The sequence below is a fragment of the Cercospora beticola genome, chromosome 1 (assembly GCF_033473495.1).
Source record: "Cercospora beticola chromosome 1, complete sequence".
NCBI lineage: Eukaryota > Fungi > Ascomycota > Dothideomycetes > Mycosphaerellales > Mycosphaerellaceae > Cercospora > Cercospora beticola.
In genome coordinates, this window is record NC_088935.1 from 2,352,495 (window position 1) to 2,371,256 (window position 18,762).

Below are 18,762 nucleotides of genomic sequence, written 5' to 3' on the forward strand. Positions count from 1 at the left end.
ACATGAGCCTAAGGAAAGAACAGGGCCCGACCTCGGTGACGCCACGCTAGTCTACGAGCACACGAACTTATTCTGATTTGCTCTTCTGCCGTCCGGTGGCTTTCTCATCTTCCGTGACCATCGCGAATCGACGTCTACCACGGTCAATGGGCGAGAAAGATCACGTATCGGGTGCGGCTCCTCCAGAGCTTTCTCAGGAGCTCTACTGTACAGATCACACGTTCACTGCATGTTCCTGATCATCATGCAGCGTTCAGGAACAGCTCTTCCATGGCCTGCCGAGCGGGCTTGGGTAGCGGCTCTCCGGCCTGGTCGATTGCCGTCTTCAGGCGCTTCGCCAGATCTTCTTTTTGTGGGTGTGTGGGATTAGCGGATTGGATGGCGAGCAGGCATTTCAGAGCAGGAAGGTACTTCTCTGTTTGAAAATATGTTAGCACGTCTTTTGTTAGTCCCGATAAAATCATATGGGTACTTACGTCTCCGAATGTACACCTCAAACCCTGCCAACTGTGCATCCAGGCTCTGCGGACTAAGTTCCAGTAGAGGCGTAACATATTTCATGGCCTCCTCCAGTGGCTTCTCGCCGGCTTGTTTGAGCAGCTCAAGGCCTTGTGGGTCCTTGTCTTCCTTCCGTGCCGCTTCCTCGTCTTCGCCCTTGGGCACTGGTTTCTTCGCAGCGGCGGCTTTCTTCTCTGCTTCAGCTCTCTCCGCCTCCTTCTTCGCCTTCTTTGCTGCTTTTTTCCTGTCCGCCTCGCATTGGGCAGTTCCGTTCGGATCGCCGCCCTTGGCCAACTCTGGGCGATCGAATAACATGCAATAGATCTTGATTGCAGACAAGGCGGCGCGTGTGAAGAAGGGATGTTCACGTAGCTTGTCCTCCCACCGAATCATCTCTACATATGAGCGGATCATGCCTTTCCGCAGCGAGAACGTGTGGAAATCGAATTGGTCCTCGTTCCACACCTCGAAGATATCGTAAACAGCCTTGAATCGTTTGAGTGCGAGTGCCAATTTGCCTTGTCGGAGATAAGACTCTCCATCTTCGGTGATGTACCAGACGCATTGCATGTCCAGGAGATCGCCTAGAGGGCCGCCTACAGCCTCCTTCCGTGTGAATAGACCCATGGTATCGATCGCGGCTTGATTCTCATCGTTACGGAGCTGATACTTTGCGCATTTAGTATTGATGTATCGATCTCTGAGATCCATCTCCCTTGCTGTGTTCATTGCCTTGGAAGCCGCTTCTCGATCGCCCAGGTTCTTCAGTATGCGCGCGCGAGTCATCTGGTACGTGTAGTCATTGGATTGGGTGTTGATCGATATGGCTTTGTCGATATACTGTTGCGCTTTCGTGAGGTCGCGAGACAAGTGGTAGTTGTAATGCTGCGCGAGGAAGTAGTTGACGCTCAGTGACCACATTCGAGCGCGATCGGCAGGGCTAGACTTTGACGTTCCATTGACACTGCCATTGGCCTCATGCTGCTCAGCGCCGCCATTTGTTTGCACCTCTTCTTGAGCATATCCCTCCACGAGAGTCTGGATCATATTGCGCTTCTCCACATCAGCATATAATTGCTTGACGTTTGCAAAAGTACTCGGGACACCCTTTTGAAAAGATCTCCTCAGATAGGCGTCGGCATGTTGTCGGAAGCTATCCCCTTGTAGGAAGTCCAATGGAATTCGTCGTGCAGCATCGATCCTTGGGCTTTTGTCCGCAAAGCTCTGGTAGACGGCGAGCAGTTTCTCTTGGTCCTCAGGCTTCGATCGGTCGAGTGCCAGCGCCTTCTCGAGGCCCTGATAGTATGCTCGCTTTTCGACATTTCGGTGCAGTAGCGCTCGGTAGGCCTTCTCCGCGTCCTCTCTTCGGTCGAGCTTGAGCAGGTAGCTTGCCTTGGCCTCCATCACCGCTGTCCTGTCCAACGCCGTCTTTTGTATTGATTCGAGATGCTCGAGTGCCCGTTGATACTCACCGCGCTCGGCAATGATCGAGTTTTTGTACAGCAGAGCTTCCGCATGTTCCATGTCGCTCTTTGGCGGAGGTTGTTTCAGAGTCTCCTCGTACTTTTGTAACACATCCTCAGCTTTGTCCAATTCACCGTTCAGGTGCAGTGCTACTGCCAAAGCGGTCCAATTCTGCCGGAAGCCTGGCTTTGCTTGAAGCATCTGGTTGCGGCTCTGGACGAAGCCTGGGTAGTCTCGCATCTGCACTTGCAACAGAGCCAAGTCTCGCTGGATCTGAACACTATCAGGATCCAGCCGGAGAGCAAAGCGGTATGCCTTGATCGCCTCTTCATAGTTCTTCACACTCCTCCATAGCAGTCCGTAGACGTGCCAGCAGACGTGCGAGCGCATGGCGTTTTTGAGCGCAAGCTTACACAGCTCAAACGCCTCGTCCGACTTGGCCTGATTGTTCAGAATCAGCGCCTTCATTGCCTGCGTGTCGCCATGGGTCGGATGCTTCTTGAGGATCTGCTCGGCGGCCTTGAGGCCTTTCTTGTATTGCTTCGATTCATAGTTCTGAACCAGGTGCCGAAAGAGCGTCTGCTCCTTCGACGGGAGTGGTTGGGACATGGTCGTGCGTCGTGCACTGTTCGCGAGCGCAGGTGTGTGGGTGTTATCGAAGCATGCGAGCTGCGGCGGACTCGGTGGGGGTGTTTGTCCGACAGCAGATGTTCTCGAAGAATATCCAGTGATTCCAGTCTATGCCAAGAAAGCCAGCCGGCTGACTTGACGCGAGCTCCAGCATCTCTGCGGACCTCACACAGGAACAAGGGCACGTGCAGCGGTGGGGGCATGCCACTCGGGACTCAGAGACGACAAAAATGTGTAAGTGAAGTAAAGACGAGACTTTCTTGCTCGATTCTACATCGTGCGCAACTCCCCCAAGACCTAAGACAAAAACGCCTTGCAAAGACCCCCACCAGCGCGTGCAGCCACGCAGATTCATTCCTTGCTTGTGGTATACGCGTGAGAAATGAGGCACGAGACCAGTATGCTAGCTATGGCAAGGCAACAAGATAATCTGGTGTCAAATCCTCCCTGCGCCCTCGCCTGCCCTAGTCATTCTCTGCTTGTCCTGCTGCCGCAAACTCGAGTTCAACATAGAGGCGTGAGCACGGGAATCGAGTCGGTCCATGTGCCTCTTCTGCTTTCATGCTTGTCATGGACGCATGGAGCCGCTTCGTCGTCTAGTTGTGGCCGGCCTTGCGCAGCGAGTTGCTCAGCCATTCGAGACCTTCGTAGAGACCGTCACCAGATGTGGCGCAAGTCGATTGGATGTACTGCAGGTCTCACAGTCAGCGTGTTATCCAATACCGAGACCCCAACCTCACGAGCAATACGTACCCAAGCACGTTGTCTCAAGCTGTGCAGTCCGAGCTTGTCTGTGATTTCTGCAGCGTTCATGGCGTTGGGCAGATCCTGCTTGTTGGCGAAGACCAGGAGAAGGGCGTCACGGAGCTCGTCCTCGTTGAGCATGCGCTGCAGCTCCTCTCGTGCCTCGACAACACGATCGCGATCGTTGCTGTCGACGACGAAGATGATACCCTGAGTATTCTGGAAGTAATGTCTCCAGAGTGGACGGATCTTGTCCTGTCCACCGACATCCCAGACTGTGAACTGAATGTTCTTGTACTCGACTGTCTCAACGTTGAAGCCTGCACACCAGAACTGTCAGTGCTGCTGGCGCTGGCGATGCAGGGCGGTCTGTCTGGCGGTACATACCAATGGTTGGGATGGTGGTGACAATCTCGCCGAGCTTCAGCTTGTACAAGATGGTGGTCTTTCCGGCAGCGTCCAATCCCACCATCAAAATTCTCATCTCCTTCTTGCCCCAGAGGCGATCGAACAGCTTCGAGAATGTGAGACCCATGGTGGCGGTGTGTGTGTGATGGTATTATGGGAGGGGGCGGAGAAGTTTGCCGGACGGTGGTGTGCGAGGTTAAAGACTCGTGGCTGCGCGCGGTGATGGTCAGCAGAGAGCGTCGGAGGACAGGCGAGCGTGGTTTTGAGGAGTTGACGGCGCCGTGGCGGAATGCGACTGCCTTGACGGTGGTATACAGGTGTTCTTTCGCCAGCTGCTGGCTGACGTTTGGCGGGCGCCGAATTTACGCCAGCGCAACGGACGGGCGACCGATGACAGCGGGCGCAGCGGCGGCGCGCGGCAGGCGGCGGGGTGACGAGACACTCACCTGTGGTGTGCTGAGATGCGACGCTCGGTCCTGCGAGGGCGGTGTCGGCGGCGGTGGACAATGTTGAGATGTTTCCAAGGCGCGGAGGGCAAGCAGTATTCCAGCCAGGGTTCGGCCGGGACTCTTGGCGGCGACACACTAGATAGAGCTAGCTCAGGACTGAGAACAGCTGGACGACTGGAGTGGTGCTGCTGCTGCACTGCACTGGATGCGTCTGCCTCCTGATCGCTGATGACGATGCGCCGCGGTGGTCAACGCAACGCGCGACCCGTCACTTTGTCGCAGATGCTGAGGCCGATGCTGGCACTGGACTGGCACTGGCACTGCACGACCGTGCTGCCCGCCCGCGAAACAAGGGATGTCTCCGCCGCTGCGAGGCGTCAATAACGAGGTAAGCGACGCAAGCGTGCTGTACTACCGCGCGCGTTGCACGAGACCACCGCGCACCTCCATCGCTGCACCACCCGGCCCTCTCGCGCAGCGCATCCACGCGCTTTCGGTCTGGCGATGCGATGAGTCTCCCAGCGCCCTCGAGTTCGCATCGCATTGTCGCGTTGCCCTGTTCCTCCCCCAAGATCCTGGGTCCTTGTCTCTCAATGCGGTGTCACTCACCGCTCTTCATCCACGCTGTATATCTGCACACGCACCGCACTCCTCATAGCCCGCCATGTCGGTCCCTATTCCTCTAATACTCCCTCCGCCATTGCTGTCATCGATCCAACATGCCATCGCGAGCTGCCGTCTATTCCGCACAAACTCCACGTCCTTTCTACGGGCCCGCACGGCCTCCTAGAGTTGCCACCAAGCCGCAGGTCGACACCAGGCCAAGAGTGGCCCTGCTGCAGTTGCAGAAGCATCCGTACTTCGACGAGCAATACGCACTGCTTTTGCGCGAACTTTCTGCCCGCTTCCAGGTCGACGTGATCACCAACAGAACCCAAGCGAGCCATCTGTTCCGCAACGGCTGGCATTCAATCGTCCTCGCAACTGACCAGGCCCTCGCCGAGTCCAACGACTATGTGCTGCGAGATGAAGCGAGGGTCTTCGTCCAACGTGGTGGCACCCTGATCCTGTGCTGCCACTTCGCCGCTGCCGCCCCCAGGCTGGATGTCGAGAAGTTCTTCTCCTCCTTTGGCTTGTACTGGCGCAGTGGCGATTACCATCGCACGGAGCACGACCTCAACTACGCCATTGCTGGCGTCGACACAGGTGATCTCAAGCCACGCTACAGTCAACAAGCTGTCCACCTGCGGGATGTCGACCCAAGGCATGCCATGTATCTGCCAGCCGCCACCGCCTACGTTCAATCTTCTGTCTGCCCACCGTCACCCATTGAGGACAAGACACAGACACCCACTGCACTGGCTGCAGTCGGGCAAGGCAGACTTGGCTACCTAGGGGACGTGAACGTTGAAGAAGGCACGGTGCGCACGATGCTCACCCTCTGCGGTCAACAGTAGCATGCTGGTTATGCTCAGACACGGATCGATTCACATCACCATCATCATTATTATTTCGGAATGTCGGCATTGGGCTGGGTAAAATGGGAACATGTTTGTATTGCAAAGGCGGGACAGGGGTTCGATTAGATTTAGCGCAGTCCTCACGGACCTGTTGATATATATGATGAGCTCAACGAAGGAATATGTTACACTATTTGCACGTCTCTTTCTCAAAGCCGCACTTATGTGCCTTGACCCTGGTCGAATTTCCGCAAGCTGCAAATCACATCGCGCAGAGTCTCTGCAGTGGACACAAGACGCATGACGTTTTGTACAGCAACACAGAGAAAGCCCTCTCCATCAGTGTTGGGCGAAAGCGATTCCATTACTTGCCATTACTTTGTCAAGCTGTCTGCGGCAAAGAAGTCCATGCTGCCCAGATATTTGATGACCTGCAATGCGATCTTATCTTCATCTTGCTGTTCTCGCTCGAGCAGGCGTTGATGCAAACTCTTCTTGTGGCTGTGGTCGGGAGCGTCAAGCAGCGGTGCATAGGGATCTCTCCTTTGCGTAGTAAATGTTGCATCGTTCGACTTGTATCCGCCTCGTTTCGAGATCTCATGCTTGAAACGACAATCAGAGCCGTCTCTACAATATCCGCTCGCAGTAAAGAATCTGCACGGAATGGATGCTGTGTCGGAACGAGGCTGGCGCTTGATTGCAATCTCTTCTGGAGGCTCATCATCGCTGAGCTCTGCGTCGGACACCAGTGGAGAAGAGTTGGCTTTAGTTGGTATCGAGGAAGACTCGACTTCGACACCCGGGTCATGCGTAGGCTGCGGACCTGGTGTCTCGGCGGCCAGTACTCCCACTCTGTGAGTCGTCCGATTCCCTAGATTTGCGTAATGCAGCTTAGATGGGCTTGAAGCAGGCGGGACATTTGCCGAGCGTGCTGCGCTTGGGCTCTGCGGGAACTCAGTTCCGGCATCTTTGGAATCTGTGCCCGCAAGTAGATGCCCGTCGCTGTGTGATGTAGGAACGCCTTTAGCCACAGGAGGGTCATGAGCAGCGGTCGTAGTTGCTCTGCTGTTCGTGACGGAGGACCCCGCCATGGCCTCGTCCAGCTTCTCTTTGGCTCCTGTGAGTAGTCTCCCACGCTCCGCCCCGATTCTCCGCTTCTCTGCATATTTTTCAGTAATGCGGTCCTTGGTGGGGAAGTTCTTTCGTCTTGCAGTTCGCCATGCTAGCAGATCAGCGGCTGAGTTGAGTGTTTTCATCTCTCCATTGGCGTCATGAAAGGTAAGACCTGGCCCAAGACCTTTAGCCAAGATGGCTTCCTCGTCCGCCATCTCTTCCTCATCATCGCTTTCCGAGGAGTACAAGGGATCCACTTGCTGTGGCGTGAGCCCTAATATATTACTCTGTTTCTGAGCACCCCTTTTGGTGATATCATACTTCTCGGGTCTCGATGACGAAAGATTTGTCTCAGGAAGTATTGGTGCTCCGAAGCTGGGTATGCTCGGATTCGTTGGCTCGCCTGTGATCTCTCGCGTCTGGGATAAAGGGGACTGCTGTTGAAATGCGTCCAATTTTCGTTTACGGACTCCTGCCGTAGGAGTAGAACGTGAACCACAGCTGATTGACGAATTGTTCGGCTGAGCAGTGCTCGGATAAGAACCAGTATTGCGGCCTTGCTTGCCAGGTTGCTGCCAATTCGTCCGTCCGCGAGCTGCTACATTGCTATTGAATCCGTCGCCAAGGGGGTTTGCGGTGTTTGCAAATGCTGGGTTGATGTAGGATCCTGGGGGAATCATGTAAGGCGCTGCGGCTTGTGCGTCGATAGCATTGCCAGTCGAACTTCCGTTGATGGGATGATCTGGAAGCTGCGTCTGATCGAGAGCGAGAGGAGCCCCGGAAGACGCGAAGCGATGAGGCTGACCTCTCTGACGCTGTTGTTCATTACCACGCCCGTAGCCTCCCCTTCCTCTGCTGCCATGGTCATTTGTTCCACGGCCCCTACCCCGGCCTCTGCCTCTGGGTTCGGATTGGCCGCGTGGACCTACCTGATGTTGGTCTGGCCTACTAGAGGGCGGCGGTGGCGGCGGAGGGGGAAACTGAAACCCGCTCATCTTTCGCTCCGCTGCAACCGGGAATGGTCAATATGTGAAGGCAAGCTAAAGGATTTCATAGATGAAGGTCGAGTGCCAAGTTGCGTACTTCTTCATCATTGGCCTGATGCGCGAGCCGAGCCGCGCCCCGTGGTGAAGTGATGACTAAGTGTTCACATGAAAATGACCTGGCTTGAAACTGTTCGCAATAGGATACATGTAGACATCCCGCGCGCCGGAGCGTGCAGCGTACTATTCCTCACGGGGTCGAACAGAACAAAGTCAACTCACCATCATGTTCACTCTGGTACATATAAATAAGCTGCACTGCAGAGATCCTGATTTTGCAAAGCGTCCAGCTGACCGCAACAGATTACGCTTGCCGATGTTGTGCAAATACATCCGAACGAATTTCACAAGCCTAGCATCCGCGCCATTGAAGACTTCATCAATACGAAGTACGCAGACAAGGTCATCCACAAAGTCGGCTTGTGCATCGGTTTCCATTCACTCTTATCCGCCTCCGAAGGCCTGATAGGGCACGGGACCGGTATCGTCAACGTGAACGTTGACTTCCGACTCGTTGTTTTTCGCCCATTCAAGGGTGAGATCCTGCGAGCGACAATCACTCAGTCCAGTCCGCAAGGCATATACCTTTCGCTGGATTTCTACGAAGATCTGCTCGTTCCGCCAGAGACGTTATTCGAAGGATCTACGTGGGAGAAGGATGAGAATGGCACAATGGCCTTCGTGTGGCGGACCGAGGACGGTGAAGGAGGACAAAATGAATTCTTCTTCGACAGTGCAGAAAGTTGCATGGTTCGAATCGAAGAGGAGCAGTGGCATGACGCTTCACCGGATGCTTTGAGAAACTCTCAAGAAGAGGAAGAAAACACCAGCAGGATTCCCCCATATCTTGTTAGGGGAAGCATGATGCATTCAGGTCTGGGTCCGACATTGTGGTGGATGGGTGAAACTGGGGACGTTGGCGACGTCGCGATGAACGGCACCTGAACCGAAATCCCGAGTGCAGAATGAAGACGAGGTTTTGAGATGAAAGATTTGAGGGTTGCTTCCACTGGAGATGAGCGTGCATGGATTCGCGTGCAAACAACACCACTGGACGCGGCTATGGCGTGTGCGCTGCAGTGTAAGAGATGTGTTTGCAGGCGTATCAGCAACCGGCCTGGTGAAAAGATCCTCCAGGGTCGCAGAGTGCGTTGGCGCCAGCAGATGGCTGCACAAGACTGGCCGCAATCACTTCGCCAACACAGAGAGACAGTGTAGCCAACACCATCAAAGCAGTCGAAGGGGCTAAGCGGGGGCTAGGAGGTAGGAGCACGACTTGAAATCCCCCAAATGCCGGAACATGAGGAGTGAGCGGACAGTCGCGGAGTGAGCTTAATATGATTAGAATTGAACAGTAACCATATGCCATGTAGTCCCCATGTATGAGCCTCCGTGGAGTGAACAGAACAGAAGACTTGCATGAAGGTCGAATACCACATCAACCGTTTGGTCGTCGCGAGAAGTCGCGGGTCAAACAGTTGCGGCTACTCCCGACGCCGACCCTACTTCACCTCCACCATTGGGTCGCGAATCTGGCACCACATTACAGCCAACACCACGCACAATGCAGCCTATTAAACGGACGGCTGTACGCTCTGTGCGGCAGCAATTGCGCGCGCGCACAACTCAGCAAGGACAACGTCGCTTCGCTGGCGACCATCACGGACCGGAGCTCGTGTCTGAAGGACAAGCTGCCCACGACAAGCACCCCCCGAGCCACAACGAGTCCTTTGGCGTACGTCTTCACCGTCGTTTTGCGATAAGAAAAGATATGATGTGAAAGAGCTTGCGGGATAGGCACAGGAAGAATTGCAGGAGCGGCTGCTGACCATAATTCCAGGCGGGCTTCTTCATCGCTCTCGCAGCGCTACCAGTGTCATTGGCACTCTATAAGCTCACGGCGCAAGGCAGTAGCGAGCAGCCATACTTTACACGATTGATCCGGGACACATACGCAGACTACGCTGTGAAATGGGCCCAGCGCAATGATCTTCACACGCAAGCTATGCAGCAAGCAGCATCCGACCGAGCACTATTCCTCAACGAGCCAAACCAGCAGGCCAGGACAGTGGATTTGAAGTATCCTGAGTACGTTGTATCTAGCAGACATCTCACTTGACCGCAGAAGCTAACTCGGGCACCTTAGAATCGTGAACGCGAGTTCGCCATGGAATGTGCGCGCTGGCCATGGCAGTGCGAATCTAGATGAGCTGATTGCGAAATATGAGAAAGAAGCAGTGGAGGAGAATGAGAGGAAACTCCAGCAATTGAAGGAAAACAAAGTCCCTGTCGAACAACCAGTGGTCTATTTCAGGTAGTTGGACGCTACTTCTGCTACGACACCAGCCAGTCCGGTATGAGTGATTTCTTCTGTGCCACTGTATATAGTGTACCGAATATCGCTGCTGCACTGCCTACCGCATGACGCAGCTTCAGCGTTGAAGGAGCATCGCTCTGTCCATCTCATTTCAGAGCCTATCCCGGCAACCGGGCCATTGCATCTCAACACACATTCGTATCTCGGTGCGTCCCTTTGTGTCCTTGTACATCCCGTCGTCGGCGCCATTCATGAGCCTGGTCTCTCGTAGTCCGCGTAGAGCATCCCAAGCTTCGCGACTACTCTTGATGACCTTTGCATCTATCCAGCATCCTGACATCGAGTCGACTCCTACTTTTCTCGAGCATCGTCTGTCCGCTCACTCATGCTTTCCCTGCGCTCTTCACTGTGCTCGTATGTGGTGCCGCCGCTGGCTGCGCTGGCGCATCCGGGATCGGAACATCAGAAAAGTCGTCTTGTCCAATAGCCTTGATCGTCCATGTGTCTATCGCGTGTCAGATCCACTCTTGCAATCGAGCTTTCCGGGAGACTCACACACTCCAGCTACAAAGCCGAAGATACAGAGACCAGTTACTGCATTTCTGATCAAGTATGGCTGCCGCGCCCGGTACAGCGCAGCAGTGGGGCGGTTGCGGTTATCGTAGTAGGAAGACTGCGGTAATCTGCCTTGTATTAGCAATTGAGATGACCCGCGGGTTTTCTCATCGCGGAATAGCTACCTTCCCAGAGGCATGATGCTGATGTTGGTGGTGACGTGAACGCAGGTGAAACCTTGGCGCGCGACGCGAGATGTGAACCTCTGCTCCAGCGCCGATCCACACTTTGTTACATCTTCAGAACGACAACAGAGCCTACCGGACAACATCATCGACCACGCACTCCACTCGACGCCTCAACCCAACAGGACGCGCCGACTGCACATTCATCTCTGGCTTGAGCAGCAATGCGCTGCACGCGGCAGCTTTGCGACACGCGCTGGTCACTGTAGTTACATAGCTGCTTCGCTGCTTTCTTCGCCGTCGTGATCTACCTCACCCAGCCGTCACTGCGCTGAGTTGTGGATACCTGCGGTCGCGATGGCATCGCCACCAGCGGCGTCGTCGCAGATGCTGCAACAGCTCAATTCTGCGCGCGAGATCAGCCTCAAAGATCACACGCTATACCCCAAAGTGATACCAGGGATCATTCCGATCATCTCGCAGAGCTCAACGCCCCTCGAGTTGCGGAGATGGGGCGCAGACTTTCTGGCGGAGACGTTCGCGTCCCAGGCGGTAACACCGGACGAGAAACAGCAAATGTCCTTGGGCGTGCTTGACACGCTGAAGGGCTATCTGAACAGGAGAGAGTTAATGGGCGAAGATGAGGACAAGAGTGTTGTGAAGAGTGCTGTGCAATGCGCCGCGAGCATATACCCGCACGTTTTCAGACACACGGTCAGCAATACGGCCGACAGCGACACATGGGGCAAGGTAGCCGCGATTAAAAGCAGCATACTGCGCAGAATGGACACTGCGCCACCCGGAGTGCGCATATGTTGTATCAAGTTTGTCGCTGCTGTGGTGCAGACCCAGACACCGGGCATGATAGCAGATCCACGGCGGCCAGAAAACAATGAGATCAGTCTAGCATTGGTCCCAAGAGATCATCCTGTGATTCCGCCTGCCAACCTGGAAGCAGAAGCATCGGGACTTCTGGATAGACTTCTTGGTGTGCTCCAGGACAACTCAAGTGATCCACTTATCATTACTGCCACGCTCAATGCGCTCTCCAATTTGGTGCATCGACGTGCGAGCATATCAAGCAAGATTCTCTCTGCGATCCTCGCTTTCATCCCGCCGACTCCACCAAGCGGGAGCATCAAAGATAAGCTCTCGTTCAAGAGCATGACGCGAACAGCTATGTCTTTTGTCCTCAATTGCATCAAGAGGAACCCAAATGGCCCGTTCGGCCCCCGATTACAGCAACACCATGAACGGTTGAAACACAATCTCAATGCGGTGCTCTCAGAAAACCCACAACTCAAGCGAGCAGCGCCGGACGAGCCGATAGATGGCCTGGACGACGCTAAACGCCAAAGGCTCAACAAGGACGCCACGAATGGAACCTCAATATTGCAACAACAGACACCTTCTTATGCGGCCTTACCAGCCGGTCCCATATCACTAGCACAGCTGTGGACACTGACCACCAACCAGAATGCTGCGTCGTTTCATGTCGAAAGAGTGCCACGTGACAGCGTGATACAACTTGTTCAGGCGCTGATACCTTCTATACCGGATGATAAGCTGTCAATGGCCGTGAACATCATGCGATCGCGTTTGCTGAGCCTGAACAAGGCTAGCGACAACGCCAAGGGACCACCAGCCGGAGCGATTGGGGCCAGCGATGAGCGTCCGAAAAACGAATATCCTTCTGGTGAAAGTGAGCAAGTGGCCAACAGACTCGATAACGCTCCTCCGGAAGGGCCTGATGGTGACGTGGCGATTGGTCCCTTCAGTCTACCTGCACCTCCACCCCTATCGAGCCAGGAGAGGGAGGAGTACTCTTCCATGGCCGTGCAACGAGTTTTCGCAACACTATCAGACTTGGATAGAGAAGCTAGAACCAAGGGCAAGCCGGTCCTGTCACAATATGGCCTTAATCGCCTTGCAACGACAGCAGCCATCGGGCATGATCGAGATGGATGGATAGTGATGGCTACAAGGCTGGCCACTCGAGCCTCCTTCGACCTCGAGGGGGATCAAGCTATCGTCAAGACAGAGGACTACGATGGCACGCTGATCAAGAAAGGCCACAAAACTACACTAAATTATGCTTTGCGAGCGGCTTTGCTCACGTACGTGATGGAGAATTTTCGAGCCCGCATTGATGCAGCCATCATCTGGTTGAATGAAGAGTGGTATTCCGAGAAGCTTTTGCAGAAGCAAAGACAGGACGACGGCGAGGACGTGGAAGATGACGACTTGCCGAATTACTGGCATTGGACGCTGCGTTTACTGGACATGATGATGCCGTACTTCGACGTCAAAGACGGACGCGTGCTTATTAGGCTGCTCTCCGAAGTGCCCGCCGTGAACCGAGCCATCTTTGATCGAGTCAAGAAGATCGCCGAAGATCCAGAGCGGATCTTGATAAGCACGAATGCGCTGCTATATCTAATCATGTTTCGGCCGCCAGTGCGGCAGATGGCCATTGATTGTGCCGAGGAAATGTACAGGGAGAATAGCGACGCGAGATCAGCGGCGAAGAAACTTCTTGCAAAATGGAGGCCAGGCGTGGTGGAACAGGCAGGCGCTGCTGAAGCGTGAGGAGGAAGGAATCTATGAGGCAGCATCCGGATGATCATGATTGCGAGAACAGCATGCTCGCAGCTTTGTGTATCAGCGATTATTTAGAGAGTGCTGCGTGTGGACAAGCTCTACTAGTAGTGACTAGTGAACCAATGTTGCAGCCACACGCTATTGATCACCGCGTGCAGAGCAAGTCCCTTTCACGTCATGGTGGCTATTTTTTTGTTTGTCCAATCGCGTCCACGGGGCAACCACAACTTGCGACGGAAATTATTATAGTAGCAATGGCCTCGCCAAACGCTCGCGCGACCCATCTCTCACTAATGCAGGTCCACCGGGCAGTCCACCGTCACATCGTACGCACACCTGCCACGCCGACTTCTCCAGTGTCGCCGCTGCCCACATGCTGCCGCTTGAGTTGTTCCTCCCATGCGCGTGCATGCCTGGCTCAGCCCGAATTCACCGCAGTCCCTGTCATTGTCCATCTGCAACCAGCGTAGCCGCCCACGGCCGGAGCCATTGAGCGCACAGCATCGCCTGCCATGAATGGCTCTCCTCAGCTCAGCAGCTCCCCAGAGGAGACGCGCAACATGGGAAATGGAAATCTGCTCACACCCTCGCAACAAGGCGGCCCACGGCGCGGGAGTGGTGGTCTTCCGGCGCGGAATCGTGATGCTTCACCACATACCAACGGGAACACGCATAACCAGAACGCGCCGCCCTCTCCACGGTCGCCATCGACGGACACCAGCCAATGGAGCTCCGCCGTTGGCCATGCCACGACTGGCGGGAAGTCAGGACGTGTGATTGAGAAGCTCATGGCTGACAATGATCGTCTCAAGCGTGAGCTCAAAGAGCAAGTGATCAAAGCGGAGGAATTGCAACGAAGTGTTCAGATGTTCAAGCCTCGAATGGAATCGATTCAGGCCGAGAATGATAATTTGAGCCATCTCAGAGACGTGGACTCCGGATTATTGTCCAGACGAGAAAGAATCATACAGGAATTGAAGGCAGACTTGGCAAAAGAGAGAGAACGAAGCAAGGCCTTCGAGGATATGGCTCAGCGAAGTACTGCGGAAAGAGATGAAGCGGTCGAGGAGAAGCGAAGGGATCTGCAGATGATGGCGGAGCAGACGAAACATGCCCAACTTCATACAGAGATCCTGGAGAATAGTCACAGACAATTGAATCAGCAATACAAAGCTCGCGTAGAAGGTATCCGGACGGAAGTGCTGCAGTTGCAGCAAGAGAAAGAAGAAGACCGCAGGCGCTTGTCCAAGATGGACGTGGTATCAGATCAGATGCGACAGGAACTGGAACGGACAAGAAAGCTGCAAGCGGAGCTGGTGACAAAATGGGAGGAGCTACAACAAGAGAAACAAGAGCGATTCCAGGAGCTTGAGAGGGAGGCGAGAGAGGAGAACGAGAAGACACGGAAGCTCAGCGTTGAAATGGATCAAGTCGTGAACCAGATGCGCTGGGTGATGAACGTGAAGCGGAACACCAACTTGGATGGCAGCTAGACGCGGCATGAACCCATCTCCACATATTTTTCTTTGCGATTTAGCGGGCGTCATGGCATTCATGAGAAATGACATTGATATCACGATACTGGCTTGGCCATTTGCCGACTGGAGCCAGGCTAGAGACTCTTGACAGTTGGGTTGGTTCGAGCAAGCAAGCGTTGGGCGCGAGGGGGTAGGGCGAGATACGAAACATAGATTAGACGGGTATCTTCACGAAGACTCGCAGGCCGTCTCTGGCACTCCGGCGCGTTCGCGACACTCTCATTCACGAGCAACTAAGCAGCGGCCAGCAGCGACGCGAGGCAGCGCGCGAGCGCGCCTGCCGTTTTGATCTCATGCTGTGCCGTTGCGCCTTCCGCACCTCGACCAGGGCAAACAAGTAAAGTCGCCGACCAGCGCCGCAACAGTACCATTGCTTCTTCACTCACAAACGCACACGCCCGGAACCTACACACCAGCCAGGCCTCGCCGCAATCATGGCTGCAGACGTTGCGCAATACCTGCACGCCACTTTGTATCGGTTCAACGAACAGGCCAGGGCTGAGGTCGTGACTCGATTTCGCAAGGCAATTGGGGATGACGAGATCAATATCTCCTACTCGTCCATCACTGACGTATTCTTTCTTCAATGCGATTCTCAGCAAGGCGCCGCGGCCGACTTCGAGCTCAATCGAGTCATCAATGAATACATCAATGAGGAAATCCAAACAGCCGAGAAGGAAGATGTAAGCGGGCGCCGTCGAGTCCGTGATGGGTCGCTGGTTGACACTGATTGTGCACAGCGTGTACCTCATATCGTTCGCTTCCCGGAAAGCAACTTCGATGACCTGGCCGTAGTGGACGAGGGCAAAGAGCGACCTGATAGTTCACGCCTCGCGCGACAACCACGAAGCTCTATTCCTCGCACGCAGATTGTCATCGCACCGGAAGACGAAGCAAAAGTGGTGAAGTTGTTCCCGCTCCACGAGCTTCAAGCCCATGGGCTACTGGAAAGATGTCTGGCGTCACTCACCAACAAGTCCGAGACGCTTCTTAACACAGGCCTCGTTTGTCGCGCGGCGCGATGGTGTCCGCAAGACGGTCACATCTTCAATGGACGTACCGCTGGCCGCAGCTCCGTGTCAGTCTCCGAGCAGACCTTGGACCTGCCCCCCTTTGGGATTTTTTTTGACCGCAGAGAAGGAGTGCAGCTCCTTGAGCCACCAAACACCAATCGAGAGGAAAACACTACCGTCAAACAGTGGCTCGAAGGCATCGGCCAGACGCGACAGGGGCCATTGGACGCCAGCGTGGACATCCCAAAGGACGCGAAGCAACACTTAGCTTCGGCTCAAACACACACTGGTAAGTTATGCTGCCGATAAAGATGCTGCCCATGTAGGATTTCACAGTTATGCTAACAAAACACCAGCCGGACGTGCTCGTGTGGTGAAAGGCTTAGCTATCGTGCCAGCCGATCAGGCTTCTGACAAATCGGGAGAATCGTCAGAGAGCGAAAGTGACGACGATGACTTTGCAGCGATACTCCAACCAACGTCCACTCCGAGCATGGTCCCATTCAGGGAAACAAGCAAGAGGCAAGCTCTAAACACTGGAGATAGCGCGAAGCATCACCCGTCGCTACAAGCCTCTGCCGTAAACACCAGTAACGGTCCTTTGTTACGCGATCTCAAGAAGGAACACATCGTTGGCGATGTTCATTCTTGCGGAACGTCTGTTCTACACGATATGAGCATGCTTGTACCAGAACGCAGTATACTGAGCCACGAAGGCCGCTCTACTGCGCCTTCCACACGAGCTGTGAAACTAAGAACGAGTCAGGAAGAGCAGAATTCGGAGCAGGAATGGGCCACAGACAAGACACATGCAAAGGTTGATCCGATTGGGCTGTTATCTAACCCAGCGAATACTGCACGGTGGCAGAATGAGAATTACGTCGCTGTGGATCGCAAGAGCAAAGCGAAGGAAAGCCGACTGAAACCCCGAGGCAAACAGCTGGCGGACTTGTCGTCAATCGCTGAGACTCGTCCTCACTTACGAGGCGCAGACCCCAGCCACTCATTCGACCCCCGAGGCGACACGGGCACAGGCTCAGACCTGGCGAGCTCTGCAGCAAAGGAACAGGCTAACCGCGACGCTGAAGGTGCGGCTGTGCCCTGGTCGATGTCAGTCGCTCACACATGGCAGAAGACTGGCCGACTGATTGACCCTGGGTCTCCGGAGCCAGGCTTGCAATCAGTCAACGTGCCTCCAGGACTGAAAGGAGGGCCGGAAACTCATCAGGAACAGCACAAAGAGGCATCGACAGGCGTGAACACCACTGGTATTCTTGTTGAGTTCGGAGAAGTCGCAGACCAGGATCGTGCTGCGCAAAATCCTGTCCAACCAGCACCACAGTTGCTTTCAGGATCCCGCCCTCCACTTCAGCAAGGGCCTGGAGACCTCGATGCGTTTCAAGTCGGGTCAGCACGTGGAGACCAAGGAGAGGATACAATCGTCGAGAGCATCCAGCGGCTGCCCAAGAACTACGCCAAGCGGCACAACACGATGCGGCAGAAAGCTGGAAAGAACGTCAAAGGCAAGAAGGGCAAAAAGATGGCCGCAGACCAGAAGTTCAAGGCACAGTTGGAGCTGCCCGATCCTGTGCCAGCCCCGAAGAGAAAGCAGCATATCCCGGGAATCGCGAAAGTCGCCGTGCGAGAGACCGTTACTGGTACCAGTAATGCTCAGACTCCGAGTGATAACACTACACAACCTGCGAGACTGAAGCCGTCGACAAGGATCACGAAGGACAACCATGCGTTCGGTGAACTGCTACAAAGTGAGAAGCAGAAGCAAGAGGCGCATGATGATGACAATGATGCGTCGCCACATCCGCCAAAGTTGATCGCTCGCTTGGGGTTGTTACTGCTTCGCCTAGACGAGAGAAATCAGGAGTTTGACCGTAGCGCCACGGATCCGATCTCGATGCAGACGAGTCTACGCGAGATCAACCCACGCACACATTTCTTGCCGAGATTGACAACTTGCTCCGTTGATGCTGCGAGTCTTATCGACAGAGTACTCGTCATCGGAGATGCCGCAGTATCTCAGTTTTCGTCCTCGCGTTTTGAGCTCATTATTCGGGAAACGGCCACAGGAAAACTCTTGAAACTCACACTCTCCGCAACAGAGCAGGACGGTGAGCCCGGGCAATATACTGTCAAGGCAAATGAGCATACACGCCTGGGAGAAGCATGCTGCCACCTCGTTGCGCATGTGTGGGATGCGCAGGTGTCTCTTGTGCAGCCTGCCCCGGATTATGCATTTCCGTCGCCAGAAGCCATCAACGACTTCATTGCATCGATGGCAACAGATGAGACGCCGCCCTCTTTTCGAGCGCAGACATCGAACGGTGTCTTCACACTTGAGAAAGTGCTCGCAAAGCGTATTATCGAGATTCAAAAGCCAGGAATGTCGTTCCAGCTGTGCGAGATCCAAGATCTCGTGACCGAGTATCAGGACCTTGGCAGCTACAACTTTCGTGCGTTGGCACGGTCGCGGGAGGAGATGATAGAAGAGCAGAGATATTGGTTTGAAGCACAGTGGGAGACCACTGACCTCTCGCGAGCCGATGACCTGCAGCTCTATGTGAACGAGACAATTCAGCAGATGGACAACATTGGCCTTAAGAATCAGGGGCCTTACGTTGTGTCACAAGACTACCGCTCAGATGACGAGTCGGAGGTGGTTGAACAGCCTTTCTGGTGAGGGATCTGTTTTTGGACAAGAGAGCTTATTGTGGACTTGAGGAAACTCT

General features: G+C 54.6%; 10 protein-coding genes across 10 annotated transcripts; 6 read left to right on the top strand and 4 right to left on the bottom strand.

Moving 5' to 3' along the window:
* Positions 1-242: 242 nt before the first annotated feature.
* RHO25_000907 (uncharacterized protein) lies at positions 243-2,571 on the bottom strand (the record flags this gene model as incomplete). The annotated part of the gene is made up of 2 exons (XM_023593515.2): positions 243-415; positions 477-2,571. The coding sequence occupies 2 exons, from the start codon at positions 2,569-2,571 to the stop codon at positions 243-245; spliced, it is 2,268 nt and encodes a 755-aa protein (XP_023459914.1).
* Positions 2,572-3,188: 617 nt separating this feature from the next.
* RHO25_000908 (uncharacterized protein) lies at positions 3,189-3,871 on the bottom strand (the record flags this gene model as incomplete). The annotated part of the gene is made up of 3 exons (XM_065602063.1): positions 3,189-3,281; positions 3,346-3,656; positions 3,724-3,871. The coding sequence occupies 3 exons, from the start codon at positions 3,869-3,871 to the stop codon at positions 3,189-3,191; spliced, it is 552 nt and encodes a 183-aa protein (XP_065458135.1).
* A 1,041-nt stretch (positions 3,872-4,912) lies between these two features.
* Positions 4,913-5,650, top strand: RHO25_000909 (uncharacterized protein; the record flags this gene model as incomplete). The annotated part of the gene is made up of 1 exon (XM_023593517.2): positions 4,913-5,650. One exon carries the CDS (start codon positions 4,913-4,915, stop codon positions 5,648-5,650), a length of 738 nt encoding a protein of 245 aa, XP_023459916.1.
* A 377-nt stretch (positions 5,651-6,027) lies between these two features.
* On the bottom strand, positions 6,028-7,761 carry RHO25_000910 (uncharacterized protein; the record flags this gene model as incomplete). The annotated part of the gene is made up of 1 exon (XM_023593518.1): positions 6,028-7,761. The coding sequence occupies one exon, from the start codon at positions 7,759-7,761 to the stop codon at positions 6,028-6,030; it is 1,734 nt and encodes a 577-aa protein (XP_023459917.1).
* Positions 7,762-8,035: 274 nt separating this feature from the next.
* On the top strand, positions 8,036-8,754 carry RHO25_000911 (uncharacterized protein; the record flags this gene model as incomplete). Its single annotated transcript, XM_023593519.2, has 2 exons — positions 8,036-8,047; positions 8,113-8,754. 2 exons carry the CDS (start codon positions 8,036-8,038, stop codon positions 8,752-8,754), a joined length of 654 nt encoding a protein of 217 aa, XP_023459918.1.
* A 619-nt stretch (positions 8,755-9,373) lies between these two features.
* On the top strand, positions 9,374-10,127 carry RHO25_000912 (uncharacterized protein; the record flags this gene model as incomplete). Its single annotated transcript, XM_023593520.2, has 3 exons — positions 9,374-9,544; positions 9,650-9,897; positions 9,956-10,127. The coding sequence occupies 3 exons, from the start codon at positions 9,374-9,376 to the stop codon at positions 10,125-10,127; spliced, it is 591 nt and encodes a 196-aa protein (XP_023459909.1).
* A 382-nt stretch (positions 10,128-10,509) lies between these two features.
* RHO25_000913 (uncharacterized protein) lies at positions 10,510-10,880 on the bottom strand (the record flags this gene model as incomplete). Its single annotated transcript, XM_023593521.2, has 3 exons — positions 10,510-10,631; positions 10,682-10,809; positions 10,867-10,880. The coding sequence occupies 3 exons, from the start codon at positions 10,878-10,880 to the stop codon at positions 10,510-10,512; spliced, it is 264 nt and encodes an 87-aa protein (XP_023459910.1).
* Positions 10,881-11,223: 343 nt separating this feature from the next.
* On the top strand, positions 11,224-13,455 carry RHO25_000914 (uncharacterized protein; the record flags this gene model as incomplete). The annotated part of the gene is made up of 1 exon (XM_023593522.2): positions 11,224-13,455. The coding sequence occupies one exon, from the start codon at positions 11,224-11,226 to the stop codon at positions 13,453-13,455; it is 2,232 nt and encodes a 743-aa protein (XP_023459317.1).
* Positions 13,456-13,979: 524 nt separating this feature from the next.
* On the top strand, positions 13,980-14,960 carry RHO25_000915 (uncharacterized protein; the record flags this gene model as incomplete). The annotated part of the gene is made up of 1 exon (XM_023593523.2): positions 13,980-14,960. One exon carries the CDS (start codon positions 13,980-13,982, stop codon positions 14,958-14,960), a length of 981 nt encoding a protein of 326 aa, XP_023459316.1.
* Positions 14,961-15,439: 479 nt separating this feature from the next.
* On the top strand, positions 15,440-18,713 carry RHO25_000916 (uncharacterized protein; the record flags this gene model as incomplete). The annotated part of the gene is made up of 3 exons (XM_023593524.1): positions 15,440-15,688; positions 15,746-16,307; positions 16,375-18,713. The coding sequence occupies 3 exons, from the start codon at positions 15,440-15,442 to the stop codon at positions 18,711-18,713; spliced, it is 3,150 nt and encodes a 1,049-aa protein (XP_023459319.1).
* Between the last annotated feature and the right edge of the window lie 49 nt (positions 18,714-18,762).